General features: G+C 41.1%; 1 protein-coding gene across 1 annotated transcript in view; it reads right to left on the bottom strand.

The window, feature by feature from the left end:
- The window catches only part of PRLR (prolactin receptor), a 96606-nt gene that overhangs the window by 36298 nt on the left and 39649 nt on the right, over window positions 1-20659 (bottom strand). The window contains exons 2-4 of the mRNA XM_089689434.1: window positions 16429-16554; window positions 5849-5981; window positions 2366-2535 (exon numbers count right to left, since the gene is read on the bottom strand). Of these exons, the coding sequence (XP_089545560.1) occupies window positions 2366-2535; window positions 5849-5981; window positions 16429-16504 (379 nt within the window). The 5' untranslated portion in view covers window positions 16505-16554. The remainder of the gene's footprint in view (window positions 1-2365; window positions 2536-5848; window positions 5982-16428; window positions 16555-20659) is intronic.

Below are 20659 nucleotides of genomic sequence, written 5' to 3'. Positions count from 1 at the left end.
TAAGCCATTATAGGAGATTTGCCTGCTACAGATAACATGCGTGTATTTATAGTCCGGCAGCTATAAATACACATCGGCTATAGGATTGCACAGCTTGTCGGTTAAGCCAGTTTATGAAGCATATAGATGGAAGGCCCGAGGTCAGGGACAGGCATGTCATCCTGAAGCTGAGGTTGTGTTTCATGGGTGACATTTTCTGAAAAGGATCCAAACTAAACACTCTCCCCTCCCCTGTGCACACCAGAGGATGAATAATTCAAAATAAATCACACATTCCCATCTACATAATTCGGATGTATACCTTATATTATTTTTTATGAAACATTTCCATTTCTTAATAGAGCTGTGTGTCTTTAGTCTCTCCCCCCCCCCCCCCAAAACAAAAAACACAAAAGACACAAACACACAAAAAATGAGCAGACTCGATGCACCACTCGGTCTTTCTGCCGTCACTTTTCTATGTTTCTATTATTATTATTATTATTATACAGTATTTATAAAGCGCCAATAGTTCGCTCAGCGCTGTACATTACAAAGGGGGACAGAACATGTGACAGAACAATACCAATACAATGCAAAACATGAGGGGATTGAGGGCCCTGCTCCTTGGAGCTTACAATCTAGGAGGGAGGGGATGGTGGTACAGGAGGAGATAGCTGTGGGGGATGGAGTGGTAGGAAGAGTGGAGGAGGTCGGCAAGTTAGCAGGGGGTGGGGTAGGCTTCCCTGAAGAGATGGGTTTTCAGGGTGTGCCTAAAGGAGAGGAGAGTAGGTGATAGTCTGATGGGTTGGGGCAGGGAGTTCCAGAGGATGGGTGACACCCTGGAGAAGTCCTGGAGGCGGGCATGGGAGGAGGAGACCAGGGAACTAGAGAGAAGGAGGTCTTGTGAGGAGCGGAGTGTGCGTGTTGGGTGGTACTTGGATATTAGGTCAGTGATGTAGTTCGGGGCAGTATGGTGGACAGCTTTGTACGTCAGTGTAGTGTAGCTGCATGCACTTATTCACTCCAGAGGCTGCTGTGGGCTGCACTGTGCATGCCAATAGTGTATTTTTAATCAGTTCACATTGTCAGCTGTTTTAAAGTTCACACTAGATACATTTTTTATGTCTTTTGAATTTTTGTTAATTTTGCATTCAATGTATATGCAGCTGAAATTAACCACTTGCTCTCCAGAGGATTTACTCCCCCTTCCTGACCAGGCCATTTTTTGCAATATGCACTGCGTTACTTTAACTGACAATTGCATGTTCACTTAATGCCGCATCCAAATGAAATTTACATCCCTTTTTTCCCACAAATAAAGCTTTCTTTCGGTGGTATTTGATCACCTGTGCGTTTTTTATTTTTTGTGCTATAAACAAAAAAACGACCAACAATTTTGAGAAAAAAACAATATTGTTGACTTTTTGCTATTAAATGTCCAGTTAAAAAAATAAAAAAAATCAAATTTCATCATAAATTTAGGGCAAAATGTATTCTGCTATATGTCTTAGCTAAAAAAAATCCCAATACGTGGGGTCCTCCTGGGTCTCCTACCATAGCATCCCTTTTCATTCAGATGGCGACATATAGTGCGAGCTGACAGTTGTACCCTGTGCCTTAAGGTCAGCTTGAATTTGTCTGGAAGTTGATCGAGGTTCTTCAGTCACCCTTCGAATAATCCTTTGTTGCAATCTTTGATCCATTTTTCTCTTTCGTCCACGTTCAGGGAGATTAGCTACAGTGCCATGTGCTGTAAACGTATTGACAATGTTGTGCACAGTGGACACAGAAACATTAAGATCTCTGGAGATAGACTTGTAATCTTGAGATTGCCCATGCTTTTCCACATTCAGGGAGACTAGCTTCAGTGCCATGGGCTGTAAACGTATTGACAATGTTGTGCACAGTGGACACAGAAACATTAAGATCTCTGGAGATAGACTTGTAATCTTGAGATTGTCCATGCTTTTCCACAATGTTTGTTCTCAAATCCTCAGACAATTCTTTGCTTCTCATTCTCTTCTCCGTGCTCCATGTGGTACACAGAGACACACAAAACAAAGGTTGAGTCAATTTTTCACTGTTTTAACTGATTGCCGGTTGTGATTTCTATATTGAGGAGCACAGATGAGGAGGATTGGGGCCGTTCTGTGCAATATCTTCATGCAGCACAAGTAAGTATAGTTTATATTTTTATTTTAGGAAATGAACAAGCCTTTAGCATCACATTAAGAGATATACGATGGAATCTGATAAATCAAAAGCAGAAAACCCAGTATGGCCACTCCGGGTAATCTCACTTTATTTGAGACTAGTTCACATTTCCTAGAACAAGAAAATGCGATGTACAAAAAGCTTTTGTTTGTGATTTGCATCCTCTTACCTACATCACGGATCTCAAACCGATAAATATCTGACACATTGAATCCCAATGCATTTGTTGCATTCACGTAGACAAAGTAGTACATCCAGAGAGAGGAATGGGTCTTATCAAAGAAGCAGGTGTATGGCCCTGAGGTGTGATAGTCTGGGCATTCTTGTTCTGTTTCCGATCTGGAAATACAAATAATGAGAGATAATATAAAACCCACAGAAGTAAAAATGAAGGATCCTCTAAATATATAAGAGCCGCCTCCATTATCATAAATAACAGTTTTCAGTAAAAAAATAAAACCTTCAAAAAAACCAAAAGGGACTGATTTACTCAAACTGGAGATTGCTAAATATGGTGCAGCTGTGCATAGAAACCAATCAGCTTCCAAGTTTTAGTCCTCACGCACACGGGATGTTTTTACAGCGCCTGTTTTTGGCTTTTGACGTTTTTTTCTACAGCCAGTAAACCCCCCCCAGCATGTTATCCTATGTGTCCGTGCACACATACACTGTAATCAACGTTTTTTGGCTGGGACGTTTTGTGGCTGCAGGACTAGTGGGGTTCTAGAGAAGTTTTTTAGCTGTAAAAACGCTCTAATGCTGAAAAATGCGGCAAAGCGACCCAAACTGTTTTACTTGAATATTTTTTTTTGGTAAAAAAAACTGCTAAAAAAACAACAAAAAATGCAAATGAGGCAAAATACGGGAAAACGCTGCTAGTCGTGGCAAAATGCCGCTAAACACTAATGCAAAAACGCTAAAAAGAAGCTGAAAAACTCACATTTTTAACGTGACTTTACACAGCTAATGTTACCAGCGTTATCAAAACGTCCCCTGTGCATGAGGACTAATGCAGGCCATAGATGGGTCGAAAATCGGCCGATTTTTTTTAACCGTTGCTGGTAACGTCAGCCGCTTGAACGAGCAATTTTTCGTTTTATTTAAAGAAAAATCGGCCAATTTTCGACCCATCGATGGCCTGCATTAGGCTGACCATACACTATACAACTTTCTGTCCAATTTCCTTTAGATTTACCTTCAACTATGTAGTGCAAAGGCCTGCTTAATTGGATACAACTGAAAGTGTTGTTTAGGTTGGACCTCATATTATATGGCTTTTGGTAAATCTAAAGCAAAATTCTCAAGAAAATTGTATAGTGTATGGCCAGTCTTATTGTCATATTGTAATAGCTTAATTGAACAAGCTGAAGTTAGGCTGGCCATACATTATACCATTTTCCTGAGATGTTTGCTTTAGATTCACCAAAATCCATATAATATGAAGTCTAACCTAAACAACACTTTCAATTGTATCTAATCAGACAGGCCCTTGCACTACATAGTGGAAGGTAAATCTAAAGGAAATTGGGCAGAAATTGATCAGAAAACTGTAAGAAAATTGTATAGTGTATGGCCAGCCTTAGAAGCTGATTGGCCACCATGTGCAGCTGCACTAGATTTTGCACTCTCCAGTTTTAGTAAATCAACCCCAAAGTATTTAAATGTACTTGTCTGACCCTGGTTTGCGCCCATGGGGCAAGGGTTAGCCAGGATCCTGGGGAAAGCAGACTATTCAAAATCTCCCAGGCCACTTTTCAGCTTTCAGTGCTGTCACACCTTGAATGACAATTACTCAGTCATGCAGCACTGTACCCATATGACATTTTTATAATTTTTTTTAGACAGATTGAGCTTTCTTTTGGTGGTATTTGATTACCAGTGGATTTTATTTTGCTGAACACACGAAAAAAGACCAAAAATTAAAAAAAAAAGTTTTTCACTTTCATTTATTTTGCAAATAAGTAATTTTTTTCTTCACTGATGTACACTGATGAGCTGCACTGATGGGACCCAGCTGAAGCTGCACTAATGGGCACTGGTGAGGAAACACTAGTGAGGCTGCATTGAAGAGGCGGCACTTATAGGTGGCACTAATAGGCTGCATTGATGGGCACTGGTAAACTTCACTGATCGGCACTGATGGGGCTGCACTGACAATCAGGACACTGATTGTCAGTGCACACTATGTACTGACAGCCTTGCCGGTTATTGGCTGTCCTTTCTCTCACACAGAGGAAAGGACTGCTTATAACCAGCAAGTAAGTTTACATGTGATCAGCTGTGATTGAACACAACCAATCACATGGTAAAAGGCCGTTGTGATTGGCCCTTCACCCGATCTGTGATCAGCGGTCCCCAGGGGGCACGTGGGAGGAGCGGTTCTGGCAGGACGTCCACTGACGTCCTCCCAGAACTGGACGGCTGTGATGTAGCTGTATTTTGGCTGAAGCGCAGTTGGCAAGTGGTTAAAAAAATATATACAGTAGTTTTTATTTTTATTTGGAGTGTGGAGGTGTGGACAATGCTGGGGTGATTCCTCCTCTCTGTCCTGGTGACCATTGTCAGAAGATGCTGGGAAATATAAACTGTTACAGGAATAGAGAGAAAATCTCTCACAAGGTACACCTGTTTCAGTGAAAAGGGATTTCCCCTTCTTAGTGATTTTATGTCACTTCCTCTTCTTTCTTGGGCATAGGAGGTGAAGGAAAACCGATCCAATGAGACTCAATTAAAAAAAAAAAACTTGATAGTGGATTTATCAGGTTTTGTCCAAAATCCAAAGTGCAGTGTCTAAAAGTATTCTACTACATGGGCAGCACAGTGGCTAAATGGTTAGCTTTTCTGCCTGGCTAGTACTAGGGTCATTGGTTCAAATCCCAACCACAGCACCACCTGCCTGGAGTTTGCATGTTCTGCCTGTGTGGGTTTCCTCTGGGTACTCTGGTTTCCTCCCACGGTCCAAAGCCATGCTGATAGGTTAATTGGATCCTGTCTAAAATTGTCCTTAGTATGTGTATGTATGAATGTAAGTTAGGGACCTTAGATTGTACGCCCCTTGAGGGTTAGGGACTGAATAAGCTCTGAATATATTCACAGAACTATACCTGTAAAAAATAAAAATAAAATACTGCCACCAAACAGAACTCTTCTTTCACTGATCTGCCTATGCAAACTGAAAGCGGAACTAGAGGCAATTCTTATTTTTCCATTTTGGATAGCATAAGGGAGGGTTATAACCCCTTCCAGTTTAATTTTTTCCATCTGTGTCCCTTTGGGGAGATTTCCCTTCACTTCCTGTAACATAGCCAAAACTTCCAAAGTAAGGGAGTCCTTGGTCGTCACCAGAACTAGACAGATTTCCTCTGTTCTTGTGTCAACCCAAAAATTGGGATTGTCTTTCACTTTCACTCTCAGTGATAAAAATAGTGAGGATGACTCTTCCTAGCGGGAGCAAAGGCGAGAATACCAACCTGACAGGGGTTCCAATCCCTCTGCACTCTATCCAGAACTAAAAAAAAAGTTTTGCCTTTAGGTATACTTGAATAAATGTACTGTATCTGCATGAATTATGGATGCTATCTAGTGGCAAGGACAAATTACAGCAGTGGGTCAGGGAAAAGAAGGCGATCTGTTGGAATCAGATAGGTCTTACCTCTCCGTCCAGTAGAGGACACTGTAGTTTGTTGGCAGTCCTCCATCCGACCCCGGCTCCCACCAGCAAGTGACCGTTTCCTTGTCATACGACCGGCAGCTGGTCACTTTTGGTTTTCCCGGGCGAGACTGTGCTGTGGACAATAGGAAAATTACTTGACTAATGAAAGCATGGAGAAGATATGAAGTCTGCTTTCTCAATACAATGAATTCCTAAAAGTCCAACTCAACGTTCTCACTGGTAGAGCAGAAAAAGTATTCAAAAGTAAATCAACCCCATGAGAGCCTCTACGTTTCTTTGTGTATTGGTTTCCTTAAAGTGTATGTAACCCCCAACAATGAACTGCTCTTATTTGGTCCCCCTTGTTTCATTTAATAGGTTTTTTATTTCATTTTTAAAAATGTTATACCATTAAAAGTGTTTTGTTATACCTGTTTGATAATAAAAAAAACAAAAAAAACCTAGGCCATGTCTCACACATTTCACCCCACCCCCAGGGCTTACTTGTAGAGCTCTCTATGACTAAGCCTTGGGGGCGGGGTGAAATGTGTCAGGGGGCACAGCCCAGGAGGAGCAGAGGCCATTCTTACACTTTGAGCTGGCAGTGTGTAGCATCCTTACACCACATAGTTGCAACACTTTCTGGACTGAGCATTGCAGACATCCACCCTCCTCAAACAGTGGATCACAGTAGCCACCAGTGATCGGTAAGCTATTCGTGATAGGCAGCTTTCCAAACATGTGACAGCCAATCACAGCAGTCAAAGAGCTGAAGGCCAGCCTCTGCCTCTTAGAAACTTTAAAGGGCTGGGAGGCGGTCAGTGCCAAGTGGTTAATATCACTTGAATTCCTATTTTTCCCAACTTATTTATTTGTTTCAGGTACTTATATAGCACCATCAATTTATGCAGCGCTTTACATATATATTGTACATTCACATCAGGCCCTAACCCTCAAGGGGCGTACAATCTAAGGTCCCTAACTCACATTCATATACAAGGGCCAATTTTAGACAGGAACCAATTAACCTACCAGCATGTCTTTGGAGTGTGGGAGGAAACTGGATTACCCAGAGGAAACCCACGCAGGCACAGGAAGAACATGCAAACTCCAGGCAGGAGGTGCCGTAGCTGGGATTTGAACCAACAACCCTAGTACTGCCAGGTGGAAGTGCTAACCATTTAGCCACTGCCCTGACCAACTTTTTTGCGGACTACTGAATTCCCACCTACCCATGTTATGGAAAAGAAGAGAGATAGAGGTAGAGAGATCTGTAGTTCTGTTCCATTTCTGTTGTCCTGATATTGTACTGCCATCCTAGAACATGAGGTATGTTACTGGTAGGATCCTTAGGTGAAAATAAAGGAAAACAAGTCTGCAAAAAGAAAAGTAATGCAGCCACCACATCTAAAGGCTGGTTAGATGCAATAAATTATTTTTTTGTTTGGATTTTATTGAACACTTTTATTTGCATTCATGTCCCTCCTGCACTGAAATCTACCACCGTATATAGCTCTGCAGAAACTGGTTTATTCACAATTTAACTCTGGGATTTTCATGCAGAGCAAAGCAACAGGTTCACTTTAATTCCTAGTTGGCAGCTGTACATACTCAGCAGCAAAGAATGACAGCCCGGCCAAAGCTCCATGTTGCTCCGGTTGCAGTTTGGCGTCTTTCACACTGATCCATTTTTCTCCTACTTTTGCATTACAAAAAAGTGCTAGAAAACATGTGAACCCGTGTTTCGTTGGAACTCTTCACACTGATTCGTTGCAGTTTTTAAAATCCTGCTTGCTGCCTTTCTTGTCCGGTAAATAAAAACCCCCCAAAAAACAGACCTCCCCATTGAAATCAATACAAACTGTGGTAAAAACACATAAAAAATGCACCAGTGTTGCATTTTTGGTGCGTTTTTTGAGTCACATGCCCTGTGAAAAAAAAATGCAACGCAAATGAAGTTTTTTCTGCAGATCAGTGTGAAAGTGGCCTTTGCAAAGAGAACAAGACTTACCCTGCCCCCAAGTGACACTGCTAGGCACACGGGGACATGCTTCTCTATACTGGACACTGGGGATTTCCATCACCTGTTGGAGCAAAGGGAGGATGAGTATGTGCAACTGGGGGCATGGGCATTAAATCCAGAATCCAGGATCCTGCCCGCTTTGGGACCTTGGCCCCCTCTTGCCATGACCAATAAACTTCCCATGACCAATAAAAACACTGTAAAATTGTAACTAATGCCTTGTTGCATCAGAAAAATGTACTCTTCCTAGACGTAGTGGGGATGATCTATGCGTCTGGCAGAGGAAAGCTGAACTAAGTTTTAAATGATTCGATAGGAATGCACTGACGAGGTGGGCGGGAATACAGGTGGAGCTCAGGGCTATGAGGGGCAGATGCCAATCAATGGTTGTGGGCGGGTCACAGCTGGGGTGCTGTTGAGATGGCCCCCGTCCCCGCCCGCATGACAGCATCACCTCACTGCTCCTTCTGTAAACTAAACAGGGAGAAAAAAGTGGTGCCTGATCTCACAGCCCCAAAGATACACTAAACAGGAGGCATAAGGGACATGTTGTGTCCCACCGATAAAGTATTTTTCTGTAGTTGTACTGGTTTTTTTTATATTATTGATGTTCTGATGCGGTGCGTAAATCGCACAGAAACTGGTGAGAATTCTGCAGCGCATCAGTGTGAACCTGGGCTAAATGACTGAAAAAAAAAATCCTCTGTAATGTAAAACTACACTGAAAACAACCTCTGAGGCTTATTGGAGAGTTAAGCTGTCTGTGGATGCTGCTGAATCAGCAGACTCTCATACTTTCCGTACAGATTGAAATCTATGGAGGTATGCCAATGCATAAAATGACAGCTGAGACAGAACAGGGCGTGTTTGGGGGACACGAAATTGCATAAAGACAAAGAAATGGAGTGTTTTTGCACAAGGTAAGTATGTAACTTGTGAGTAGGGTTCCATTGCTGCTTGCTGGAGTTCAGCTTTAAAGTCAACCTTTTGCTTTGCCCTGCACAAGAAAATCATAGGTTTGCTTTAATTGTGACTGAATGTCCAGCGGTGAATTTCCCAGACATCTTGGAGTACAGCAAGCCTAATGGATCATTGCTGTGTCACACAATGGCGTTCGTTAAATAGTGACGATTACTCTCCATCAAACAAATGCTATTGAGCTGGGAAGTTTCAAAGCCTGTTATATAGGAATCATTGTTCTGAATCAGTCACCCAGAGAGTTTTCAGATCTGCTAATAGCACTGAGACGGGCAATCCTTTTACCCGTACAGTTTAGCTCCATGTCATGTATACCTCCCTGCGTTTAATCTGATAGCCTTACATAATCTTGGCTGGGAACATTCTTATGTAACATGTCATTGATTTCAAGCCATGCAGGAAACTATTGATCCAAAAAAGATCTATGTAAAGATTTAACCACTTACTTATCATAACAACCTGCATAATACTCTAAACAGGCCATAGGACACACATTAACCCCCTGTCCTCCAGAGGATTTACCCCACCCCCTTCATGACCAGGCCCTTTTTTGCATTACGGCGCTGCGTTACTTTAAATGACAATTGCGCGATCATGCAACGCTGCACCCAAATTACAACTTTTTTTTCCCACAAATTGAGCTTTCTTTTGGTGGTATTTGATCGCCTGTGCGTTTTTTATTTTTTGTGCTATAAAAAAACAAAAAAAACCCCGACAATTTTGAGAAAAAAAAAACAATATTTTTGAATTTTTGCTATTAAACATGTCCAATAAAAAAATTTTAAAAATACAAATTTCATCATAAATTTAGGCCAAAATGTATTCTGCTACATGTCTTTGCTAAAAAATAAAATCCCAATATGTGTAAATGAATTGGTTTACGTGAAAGTTATAGTGTTTACAAATGGCAATATATACACTGGAATTTTTTTTTTATTTTTTACTAGTAACGGCAGCGATCAGTGACTTATAGTGGGACTGCAGCAGGCATTCTGACATTGGGGGGAACTAACTTGGTGTCACTGACATCCCCAGTGACATCAATACAGTGATCAGTGCTAAAAAAAAAGCACTGACACTGTACTAATGGCACTGGGCAGGAAGGGGTTAACATGAGGGGCGATCAAAGGGTTAACTGTGTGCTGGGAGTGTTTTACTAAGGAGCCATGTGTTGGTGCTTCAGTGTAATCACACTGCTTTGCATGGATGTGCTGTGCACAGCCATCCAAAGCAGTGTGCATGAGCTTACAGGGAGGAGAACTGTTTTGTTTACAAACAGTTCTCCTCCCCGTCAGAGATGCTCAGCAATCACCAGGCGCCGGTGAGTAATCACCGTCCAGGACCCGGTGATTGACAGCCGAGGCTGCGAATGGCGGCGCAGATAGGGCACACGCGCCCCCTTCCCAGAAATGCGAAATAACGTATATATACACAAGTGATTTTGCGCACCTGTGCCGCCCTGTAGCAGTATATCTGCTATAGGGTGGTCGGAAAGCGGTTAACGATGCTTTATGTTAAAGTGTACATAATGACTATTCTCTGCATAGGAACCAACACATTGCTTTTCTCTAAATTAAAACTGCAACCAAGCAGCCGGAGGCATTGCTGAAATACATATAGAATATGTGAGCTGTTATACAGTTGTGCTCCAAAGTTTGCATACCCTGGCAGAAATCGTGAAATGTTGGCATTGATATTGAAAATATGACTGATCATGCCAAAAACAAAATGTCTTTTATTTATTTATTATATGTAACTATATAGCGCCGTCGATTTACGCAGAGCTTTCACACATATATATTGTACATTCACATCAGTCCCTAACCCTCAAGGGGCGTACAATCTAAGGTCCCAAACTCACATTCATATACAAGGGCCAATTTAGACAGGATCCAATAACCTATCATCATGTCTTTGGAGTGTGGGAGGAAAGCGGAAAACCCAAGGAAACCCACACAGACACACTTTCACTTTTATGTAAGGATAATAATCATATGAAGCCATTTGTCATCACATAGTTATTTGGCTCCTCTTTAAATCATAATGAGAACAGAAATCACCCAAATGGCTCGGATCAAATGTTTCCATACCCTGGAATGTTTAGCCTTGGTACAGACACACAAGGTGACACACACGGGTTAAAATGACAATTAAAGGTTAATTTCCCACATCTGTGGCTTTTTAAATTGCAATAAGTGTCTGTGTATAAATAGTCAATGAGTTTTTTAGCTCTCATGCGATGCACTGAGCAGGCTAAAAACTGAGCCATGGGGAACAGAAAAGAACTGTCAAAAGATCTGCGTAACAAGGTAATGGAACTTTATAAAGATGGAAAAGGATATAAAAAGATATCTAAAGCCCTGAAGTGGAAAATTTGGGGATCTCTTAATGCCAAGGTCAGGTAGACCAAGAAAGATTGCAGCCACAACTGCCAGAAGAATTGATTGACAGGTAAGCTCAGAAGAAATACAGGCTGCTCTGAAAAAAAGATGGCGTGGTTGTTTCAATGAAAACAATACGATGATACTTGAAAAAAGAAAAAAAAAGAAAAACAACTGCATGGGCGAGCTGCCAGAAAGAAGCCTTTACTGCACCAATGCCACAAAAAAGCCCCCTTTAGGTATGTCAAGGTGTTGTTGGGCATATTGTAACCAGGCTTTTTTGTGGCATTGGTGCAGTAATGGCTTCTTTCTGGCAACTCGACCAAACAGCTAATTTTTGTTCAAATATTTTTTGGCATGATCAGTCATATTTTCAATATCAATACCAAAGTTTCACGACCTCTGCCAGAGTATGCAAACATACAACCCCCCCCCCCCCCCGACATATTTGGAAAATTATTTTTTTCTTGGGGGAGGGGGGGAGGGTGTGAAGCTGAAAGGAGTCACAGCTGGCTTTCCACAGTTAGGGTGCCAGATTTGGGGGCCCAAAGACAGGTGAATAAATGGCTCGGGTGGACGGCACTGGATCCCTGAACAGGTGAGTATCCATATACAGTGAGGAACAGAAGTATTTGAACACCCTATGATTTTGCAAGTTCTCCCACTTAGAAATCATGGAGGGGTCTGAAATTCACATTGTAGGTGCATTCCCACTCTGACAGACAGAATTTAAAAAAGAAATTCAGGAAATCACATTGTATGATTTTTAAAGGGGGCAACTGTCCTCCCAGACAACTACTACTGTGTGGCCTCAGGTGGGCGACCTGAGGGCCTGAATGCTGAGACCCGGGTTCTGCTAAATCTGTCTTAGGGGCCCATCTACTGACGATCTGGTCTGGTATCACGGAGGAAGGCAACCATTCCCCATTGGGCCTTTTGATTATTGATGCCTCTGAAAGGATCTTAGAGACTTTGTGCTGCTAAAACCCGTCTGGTGTTAGGGAGGTCAACTGCAGGTCCAGCTAAAGGGGATACCGGTTGGTGTTCCAAAGAGCTTTGTCCATCTAATCTCCTACCTACAAGGGACTCTGCTCTAGTTTGCTACTACTACAGCGGTCTTAAAGCTTAAGTCTACTGTTTGTTTCAAGCACAGACTTTGTCATATCCAAAAGGATACCTAAAGTCCTCAACTGTAAATAGTTTCGGTTTTTGGAGTATCTCACCTAATTCCCTCATCCTTATCCAAGCTCTCCAAACATAAAAAACAACAAAAACAACACCCCTACACTGATCATTGAAGAAATGTGAATGAACCTATGTGCCTGGCTATGAGGTAAAGCATTTGGGGAAGACCTGGACAGTATTCCTATGGCTACAGCAGGAGTAGCGCTACATATCCACATGAGATAGGGACTGATGTGACTATACAATATTCAAAGCATTGCATAATTGTCGGTGTTGTATAAATGTCTGTAATAAAATAATAATAATTCCCTGTGCATTCATGTTAGAGTGGAAGAACCATGCAATGTCATAGATTGATAATCTTCAACACCGCGCTATACAGAAAGTTTAAAAGTGTTCCACTTCTAAAAAATAAATGTGCACATGTACTATGTACATTTACTGCTGCTACCGTACTAACAGATCAAAATATCACCAACACGTGAACTAAAGGTGATCCACTATAAGTGCATCTCCTCCTCACTGTCAGCGCTGTGAAAACACCAAATATGTTAAACAGAAATAAAATTAAATGTGAACAACATTCCAACCAACATTCTTATTCAATGTGCAGCCTGTGCAAAAAAAAACAAAAAACTATTTTCATGAGAGACATATCTTGCTTAATAGAACTCGACCATATCTCCTGGCATCAAATCCACATGTAGCATAGCTTCCCTGGCGGTATTCCCGAGTGTAGCTCGGGGTAAAGTTTCAGTACCACAAGCGGTAACCCCGAGCTACACTCGAGCTTACCATGCGGCGCTGCTCCGCGATCCCTCGGTCACTTACCTTGTCCTGCGCTCCCGCGATGTCCCTCCTGCAGTGTCCTCCGGCGGATGCCGGCATCTGTCTTCTGGGTTCCGTCCTCTGCAAGCATCAGGACGTACAGGGGACGGAACGGCGGGAAATTTGAAAATTACAAAAAGTGACATTCATAAAAATCATTAAAATCATAGTAAAACATTACTGTACCAAACCATTTCACATACATTTTGTCCCGAGTGCTTTGTCCTGTGCCCTGCCTTCATTTTTACTGTTCTTTCTACCTGGAAACTGAGAAATGTCCATGGTGTCCAAAAGCGTCCCTTTAGGTCAAAAGCGGTTTTAGACCAGCAAGAGAACAACGATAGTAAATTAGAACCACTTGCAGAATTGAGTAATAATGATTCGTGGGGAAATTCGTCATCAGACACTGAAAATGATTTTGCGACTTTGCTCAGTGATGTGCGAACTTGGCGCTATATTTCAAATTTCAGTGTTTTTGGTTTGATTACATTATTGAATTAAATTTATTATTATATTATTATTTTTTATGATTATTTATTAAACTATAATTTATGATTTTGTGTTTCAAATTTTATCATACCCAGGATGTTTACTAGACTCTTGTTCGGACAGATTTCAGTGAGTTATTCCTAAGAATTACAGGCCTACAATATAAAATGCCAAATTTCCATACAAAATAATGATACCGCTTTCAGCACCAAAAATCTGAAATAATCATACCGCCAGGGAGGTTAATGATTTGATGCCGGGAGGTATGGTGGAATTCTTCTAAGTGAGATATGCCAGTAATGAAAATGGTTGGCATATTTATTTGATGAGTTGCTATCCAAGAGGAGAGCCACTGCATGAGCACAACTGGTGTGTAGTGGACATTCCAGGAAGGAAATGAACACTTATCCAGAGCTGTATATAGACACCTATGGACTTTTTGTGTCAGATTTTTTGCAAATTTTTTTTTGCACAGTCTGCACGTTGAATAAGAATAATTTGTCCGCATTGATTTTATTTATATTAAGATATTTGGTATACAGGAGATTACAAGAAGCTGACATGAAGGCAAACTTTATATACAGTGGGGATCGAAAGTTTGGGCACCCCAGCTAAAAATTTGTATTAATGTGCATAAAGAAGCCAAGGAAAGATGGAAAAATCTCCAAAAGGCATCAAATTACAGATTAGACATTCTTATAATATGTCAACAAAAGTTAGATTTTATTTCCATCATTTACACTTTCAAAATAACAGAAAACAAAAAAATGGCGACTGCAAAAGTTTGGGCACCCTGCGGAGTTTAATATCTTGTACTGCCCCCTTTGGCAAGTATCACAGCTTGTAAATGCTTTTTGTAGCCAGCCAAGAGTCTTTCAATTCTTGTTTGAGGTATCTTTGCCCATTCTTCCTTACAAAAGTCTTCCAGTTCTTTGAAATTTCTGGGCTGTCTGTCACGCACTGCTCTTTTAAGGTCTATCCATAGATTTTCAATTATGTTGAGGTCAGGAGATTGTGAAGGCCATGGCAAAACCTTCAGTTTACGCCTCTTGATGTAATCCCCCGTGGATTTTGAGGTGTGTTTAGGATCATTATCCATTTGTAGAAGCCATCCTCTCTTTAACTTCAGCTTTTTCACAGATGGCATCAAGTTACCATCCAAAATTTGCTGAAAGTTTATTGAATCCATTTTTCCTTCTACTCGTGAGATGTTCCCTGTGCCACTGGCTGCAACACAACCCCAAAGCATGATTGATCCAACCCCAAGCTTAACAGTTGGACAGAGGTTCTTTTCATTAAATTCTGTGCTCCTTCTTCTCCAAATGTACCTTTGCTCATTCCGGCCAAAAAGTTCAATATTAACCTCATCGGTCCACAGAACTTGTTTCCAAAATGCATCAGGCTTGTCTATATGTTCATTTGCAAAGTTCAAATGATGATTTTTGTGGTGAGGACGTAGAAGAGGTTTTCTTCTGATGACTCTTCCATGAAGACCATATTTGTACAAGTATCTCTTTATAGTGGAATAATGTACCACAACTCCAGTGTCTGCCAGATCTTTCTGGAGGGATAGTGCAGTCAAACGTGGGTTTTGAATTGTTTTTCTCACAATCCTGCGAGCTGTTCTGTCTGATATTTTTCTTGGTCTTCCAGATCTTGCTTTAACTTCCACTGTTCCTGATGACTGCCATTTCTTAATTACATTCCGAACAGAGGATATTGACATCTAAAACGCTTTGCTATCTTCTTATAGCCTTCTCCAGCTTTGTGAGCGTCAACTATTTTCAGTTTCAGTTTTCTAGACAACTGCTTAGAAGAACCCATGGTGCTGATTCTTGGGGCAAGGTCAGATGAGTCTGGGCATTTAAAACCTTTGAGATTGACATAACCTGGTCTTCCCAGACGATGATTAAGAACAATCCATGACACTGGCAGGTCTCAGCTTGGCAAAGGGGGCAGTGCATGCTATAAATTCTGCAGGGTGCCCAAACTTTTGCAGACGCCATTTTTTTGTTTTCTGTTATTTTGAAAGTGTAAATGATGGAAATAAAATCTAACTTTTGTTGACATATTATAAGAATGTCTAATCTGTAATTTGATGCCTTTTGGAGATTTTTCCATCTTTTCTTGGCTTCTTTATGCACATTAATACAAATGTTTAGCTGGGGTGCCCAAACTTTCGATCCCCACTGTACACATACTGTCACACTGTTCTAAAATAAATGTAGGTATTACAAGCTATGCAATCATTTTGCCCCTGTCCAATTTAGTCTAAAGCTGGCCATAAACTAGTAGAATGTTTGACATTTTTCATTTTAAGAACATTTGTTCAATTTTATAATTTTTGGTGGAGTCAAACTGACGTTCATGTTTCACCACAGCAACAACAACAAAAAATGTATTTAAAGAAGCAGGATAGAAATGTTTTCCCAAACTGCATTTCCAAACAATGAATGTGGCTTTCCTTGGTGAAAAGTCCAAAGTCGAAATTTACAAGCAAATTAAATTTTCGAATGACCTCTGTTAATTTATTGAATGTGCGAATGTTTGTATGAAAATCTACCAGTATATGGCCAGGTTAAAACTGCCAAAGAAAACACATAGTCACTGAAAGCTTGTTAATAATCAGTGTGAAAACAGCATTCATTTACACATTAAAATATCTTACATTAAAAAAAAAGCATGACATGGCTTACCATTCAGAGGAGTTATACTGAATACAATGAACAGGACAAAGGGTACAGCCAAGGCAGAGACCTGAGCTGGCTGCATCCTGACGGGTAAGCTCAAGATATGCTCAACACCAGATAATCAATGTTTATCTGTAAAACATTAAATAAAAAGAAAACATTAGAAACAGGCACAAATATTACTAGTATAAGATAAAGACAAAAGTTATCTCTATTGTAAAAGAGAGGATGGGGTGTCAGGAATGGGGAGGGTGGTTGGAAATAAGGCATCTTTCATTGTGAGGGTGTGGGAATGAGGGTGCACAGGCTGGGGGAGAAGGGTGGTATAGGCATTATGGTGAAGAGGTGGGGGGGAGGCAGAGCGGTAGAAGTGAGAAGGCAGGCAAGCTGAGTGTGTGCAGTGTTGGGTGATAATTTAAAGGGGAGGCTGGCTGTACGTGCTGGGGGTGGGGTGGGGGGCTATTTAATAGTGTGTGTGGGGCTGGCTGAGATTACAGGAAGAGGTAGTCTCATTTACACTGGCAAGGCAACCTTTTCTAGCAAATACATACAATGTAAGGCACCATCTTTAGATAATGAGAACATGTCAGGACAGAAATATGTGACTGGCCTTTGAAGGTGCAGGCTCCAACATGGTCATCCTGATATTAGCAGTGTTAGATATGGACTGTGTCTGACCAAGAACATGTGTACCCCAATGCAACACTTGATATACTCCGGTTTGTTCTGGGTCATTTACTCAAGAAGTAGGGTCAGGACAGGAGCTTAGACCTTCCAAAACAAGTCAGTATTGGCAGATCTCTCTCCTAACAGGTTTCATTTGGAATGAAGCGTATATGGCCAACACATATGAGCTTGTTGGACATCCCATTCCAAATCCATGGGCACCCCCCTCCACCTTTCATATTCCCTTTGCAGCTATAACACCCTCAACTTTTTTGAAGTGTGCCTGTGGGAATTAGTGCCCATTCAGTCAAGTACATTTTTGAGGTCAGTCACTGATGTTGGAGGAGAAGACCTGGTTTGCAATCAGCATTCAAATTCATTCCAACAAGGTTCAAGAGGGCTGAGGTCAGGGCTCTGTACAGGACACTCCAGTTCCTTCACACCAAACCTATCAAACCATGTATTTTGGAGCTTCCTTTGTACACAGGGGCACAGTCATACTGGAACAGAAAAGGACTTTCCTCACACTGTTACCACAAGGTCAGTAATGCACAGTTAATCACATTCATTTGGCCATATGGTGGGTGTTAATGGTCAGCTGTTCACAAACGTTAGGACATAGTGTGCTATAACCTCTTCAACTGTTTCAGCCTTTCAGTTTTGTTCTTATGTTTAATCACACCAAATTCCAGTTTTTATAAGTCACAGAATTGCTTTATCTGTGGGGTGGTGTAGGATAACTGGAGGAACATGTGTCATTTCCTCAGAGGAACCAATACATTTTTTGAACATTCCAAATGAATGAAATATAAAATTTTACTGACTGCTAAGGGGCATCATTTTTTTTTCTCTGGTTATTACTCACTGCATAGATGAATAAAGTCCCACTACAATTGTAAGCAGAAAGTAAAGGAAAACTTTTGTAAGAGAAACATGATGGACTCCATTGGTGACTTTGCTTTTACCAACTAGGAATAGTTAATGCAACTTCCCCCCATGTCCAAGGTGTCCGTTTATGAACCAGCGGTAATAGATCGCTGCTCAGTTCTCCGGCATTCTCGGAGAACACAGTTCTCCTGTGAATGCCTTTTATGAAGCAGTTCTCCGAACGAAGGGAGAATGGTCTCCAAACGCTGGAGAACAGTCTACAAACGCTGGAAAATGGCTGATTTTACTATAATCTCACGAGATTACAGTAAAAGATCAGTTTACTAAACAGAGGTAAATTATCGCTGCTTAGTTTGCGGTCCCTCCGATTCTCCAGCTCTGGGCTGGAGAATCTGGAGGGAGTTCACAGATCTCCAGTGAAGGGCTGAACATGTTCTCAGTTGATCTCCTCAGTGTCATAAACTGTGAATGACCAGAGAATAGCTGCGATCCTCTGAATCTCAGCTATTCTCTGTGTCATAAATGGACACCCAAATCTGAGCTGCCAGTTAGAAGTAGCAGGTGAGTCCCAGGCTTCTGTGAAGGTGAAGTTTTAAGAATGTTGGGGTATCAAAAAGAGAGCAAAGTTGGGTTAGAGCCCTGAAAAGCAATCATGATAGCAGCTCCAAGGGTGCCAGCAGAGGACACCATCAGCATGGCAAAGCATTCTCAGACCTAGAAGAGATAACACTGCTGGAGTCAGGATCACGAAAATTCACTGAATTTTAAACCTGCCAACTTAAGGTGCTCCCAGAACATCAGCTTGGTGGCAAGAATGCAATAAGATGTGGGACAGCCTGATGAAAAACAGAAACAGTAGGCACATAGGCCATATTCTCTGTACGTTTTAAGGTTCATTCAATTTGGACTGGAGTTTTCTTCAAAATATGATCAAAGAGACAGAAAACACAGACGTTTGTACACAGGTAAGTTAAGGTTTAGCATTAATAGTCTTCTGAAAATATTCCATGCAAGGACATTTAGCTTTTGTTATAAAAGCTCTTACGTCCTTCTATAGCTGTTCAAGTAGAAGAGGATTCAGCCCATTAGCATGACACAATGGCATCCTCCAAAAGAAAATCCATTTCACTGAGCACACAATACCATCACAACACATTCTTTACAATCCAGTATAGATGAGAGCTATATTAGAGCCCCTTAAGGCTAGCCATACACGTGTAGATAGTTACATAGTTCGTTCATCCAGTTCAACCATTAAAAAAAAAAATTAAAAAAGTTATAATCCTATACTCATAGTTGATCCAGAGGAAGGCAAATAACCCAGCAAAGCATGATCCAATTTGCTCCTCCAGGGAAAACAATTCCTTCCTGATCCCCAGAGAGGCAATCGGATATTCCCTGGATCAACTTTACCTATAAAAGTTAGTATCCAGTTATATTCTCTGTATCTAGGAAAGAATCCAGGCTTTTTTTAAAGCAATCCACTGACTGGCCAGAACCAACTCTTGAGGGAGTCTATTCCACATTTTCACAGCTCTCACTGTGAAGAAACCTTTTCGTGTTTGGAGATTAAATCTCTTTTCCTCCAGATGTAAAGAGTGCTCCCTTGTCCTCTGTGATTACCTCATGGTGAATAACTCTACACCAAGTTCACTATATGAACCACTGATGTATTTATACATGGAGATCATATCCCCCCTTATGTATTATACATGGAGATCATATCCCCCCTTATGTATTACACATGGAGATCATATCCCCCCTTATGTATTATACATGGAGATCGTATCCCCCCTTATGTATTATACATGTTGATCATATCCCCCCTTATGTATTATACATGGAGATCATATCCCCCCTTATGTATTATACATGGAGATCATATCCCCCCTTATGTATTATACATGGAGATCATATCCCCCTTATGTATTATACATGGAGATCATATCCCCCCTTATGTATTATACATGGTGATCATATCCCCCCTTATGTATTATACATGGAGATCATATCCCCCCTTATGTATTATACATGGAGATCGTATCCCCCCTTATGTATTATACATGTTGATCATATCCCCCCTTATGTATTATACATGGAGATCATATCCCCCCTTATGTATTATACATGGAGATCATATCCCCCCTTATGTATTATACATGGTGATCATATCCCCCCTTATGTATTATACATGTAGATCATATCCCCCCTTATGTATTATACATGGAGATCGTATCCCCCCTTATGTATTATACATGTTGATCATATCCCCCCTTAATCTCCTCTTCTCAAGAGAGAATAAATTCAGTTCCTGTAATCTTTCCTCATACCTGAGCTCCTCCATGCCTCTTATCAGTTTGGTTGTCCTTCTCTGCACTTTCTCCAGTTCCCCAATGTTCTTTTTGTGAATTGGTGCCCAAAACTGAACTGCATATTCCAGATGAGGTCTTACTAATGATTTGTAGCAGGGTAAAATGATATCTCTCTCTCTGGAGTCTATACCTCTTTTAATACAAGAGAGGATTTTGCTCGCTTTAGAAACCGCAGCTTGGCATTGCATGTCATTATTAAGCTTGTGATCTACCAGAACTCCCAGATCCTTCTCCACCATTGATTCCCCCAGTTGTACCCCCCCTAGTATGTATGATGCATGCATATTCTTAGCCTCCAAGTGCATAACCTT

Source organism: Staurois parvus, unplaced genomic scaffold, assembly GCF_062004578.1.
Source record: "Staurois parvus isolate SC_StPar_1 unplaced genomic scaffold, SC_StPar_1.0 ptg000475l, whole genome shotgun sequence".
Lineage (NCBI taxonomy): Eukaryota > Metazoa > Chordata > Amphibia > Anura > Ranidae > Staurois > Staurois parvus.
The sequence above is the reverse complement of the archived record's forward strand: the minus strand, read 5'-3'. Positions and strand labels throughout refer to the sequence as shown.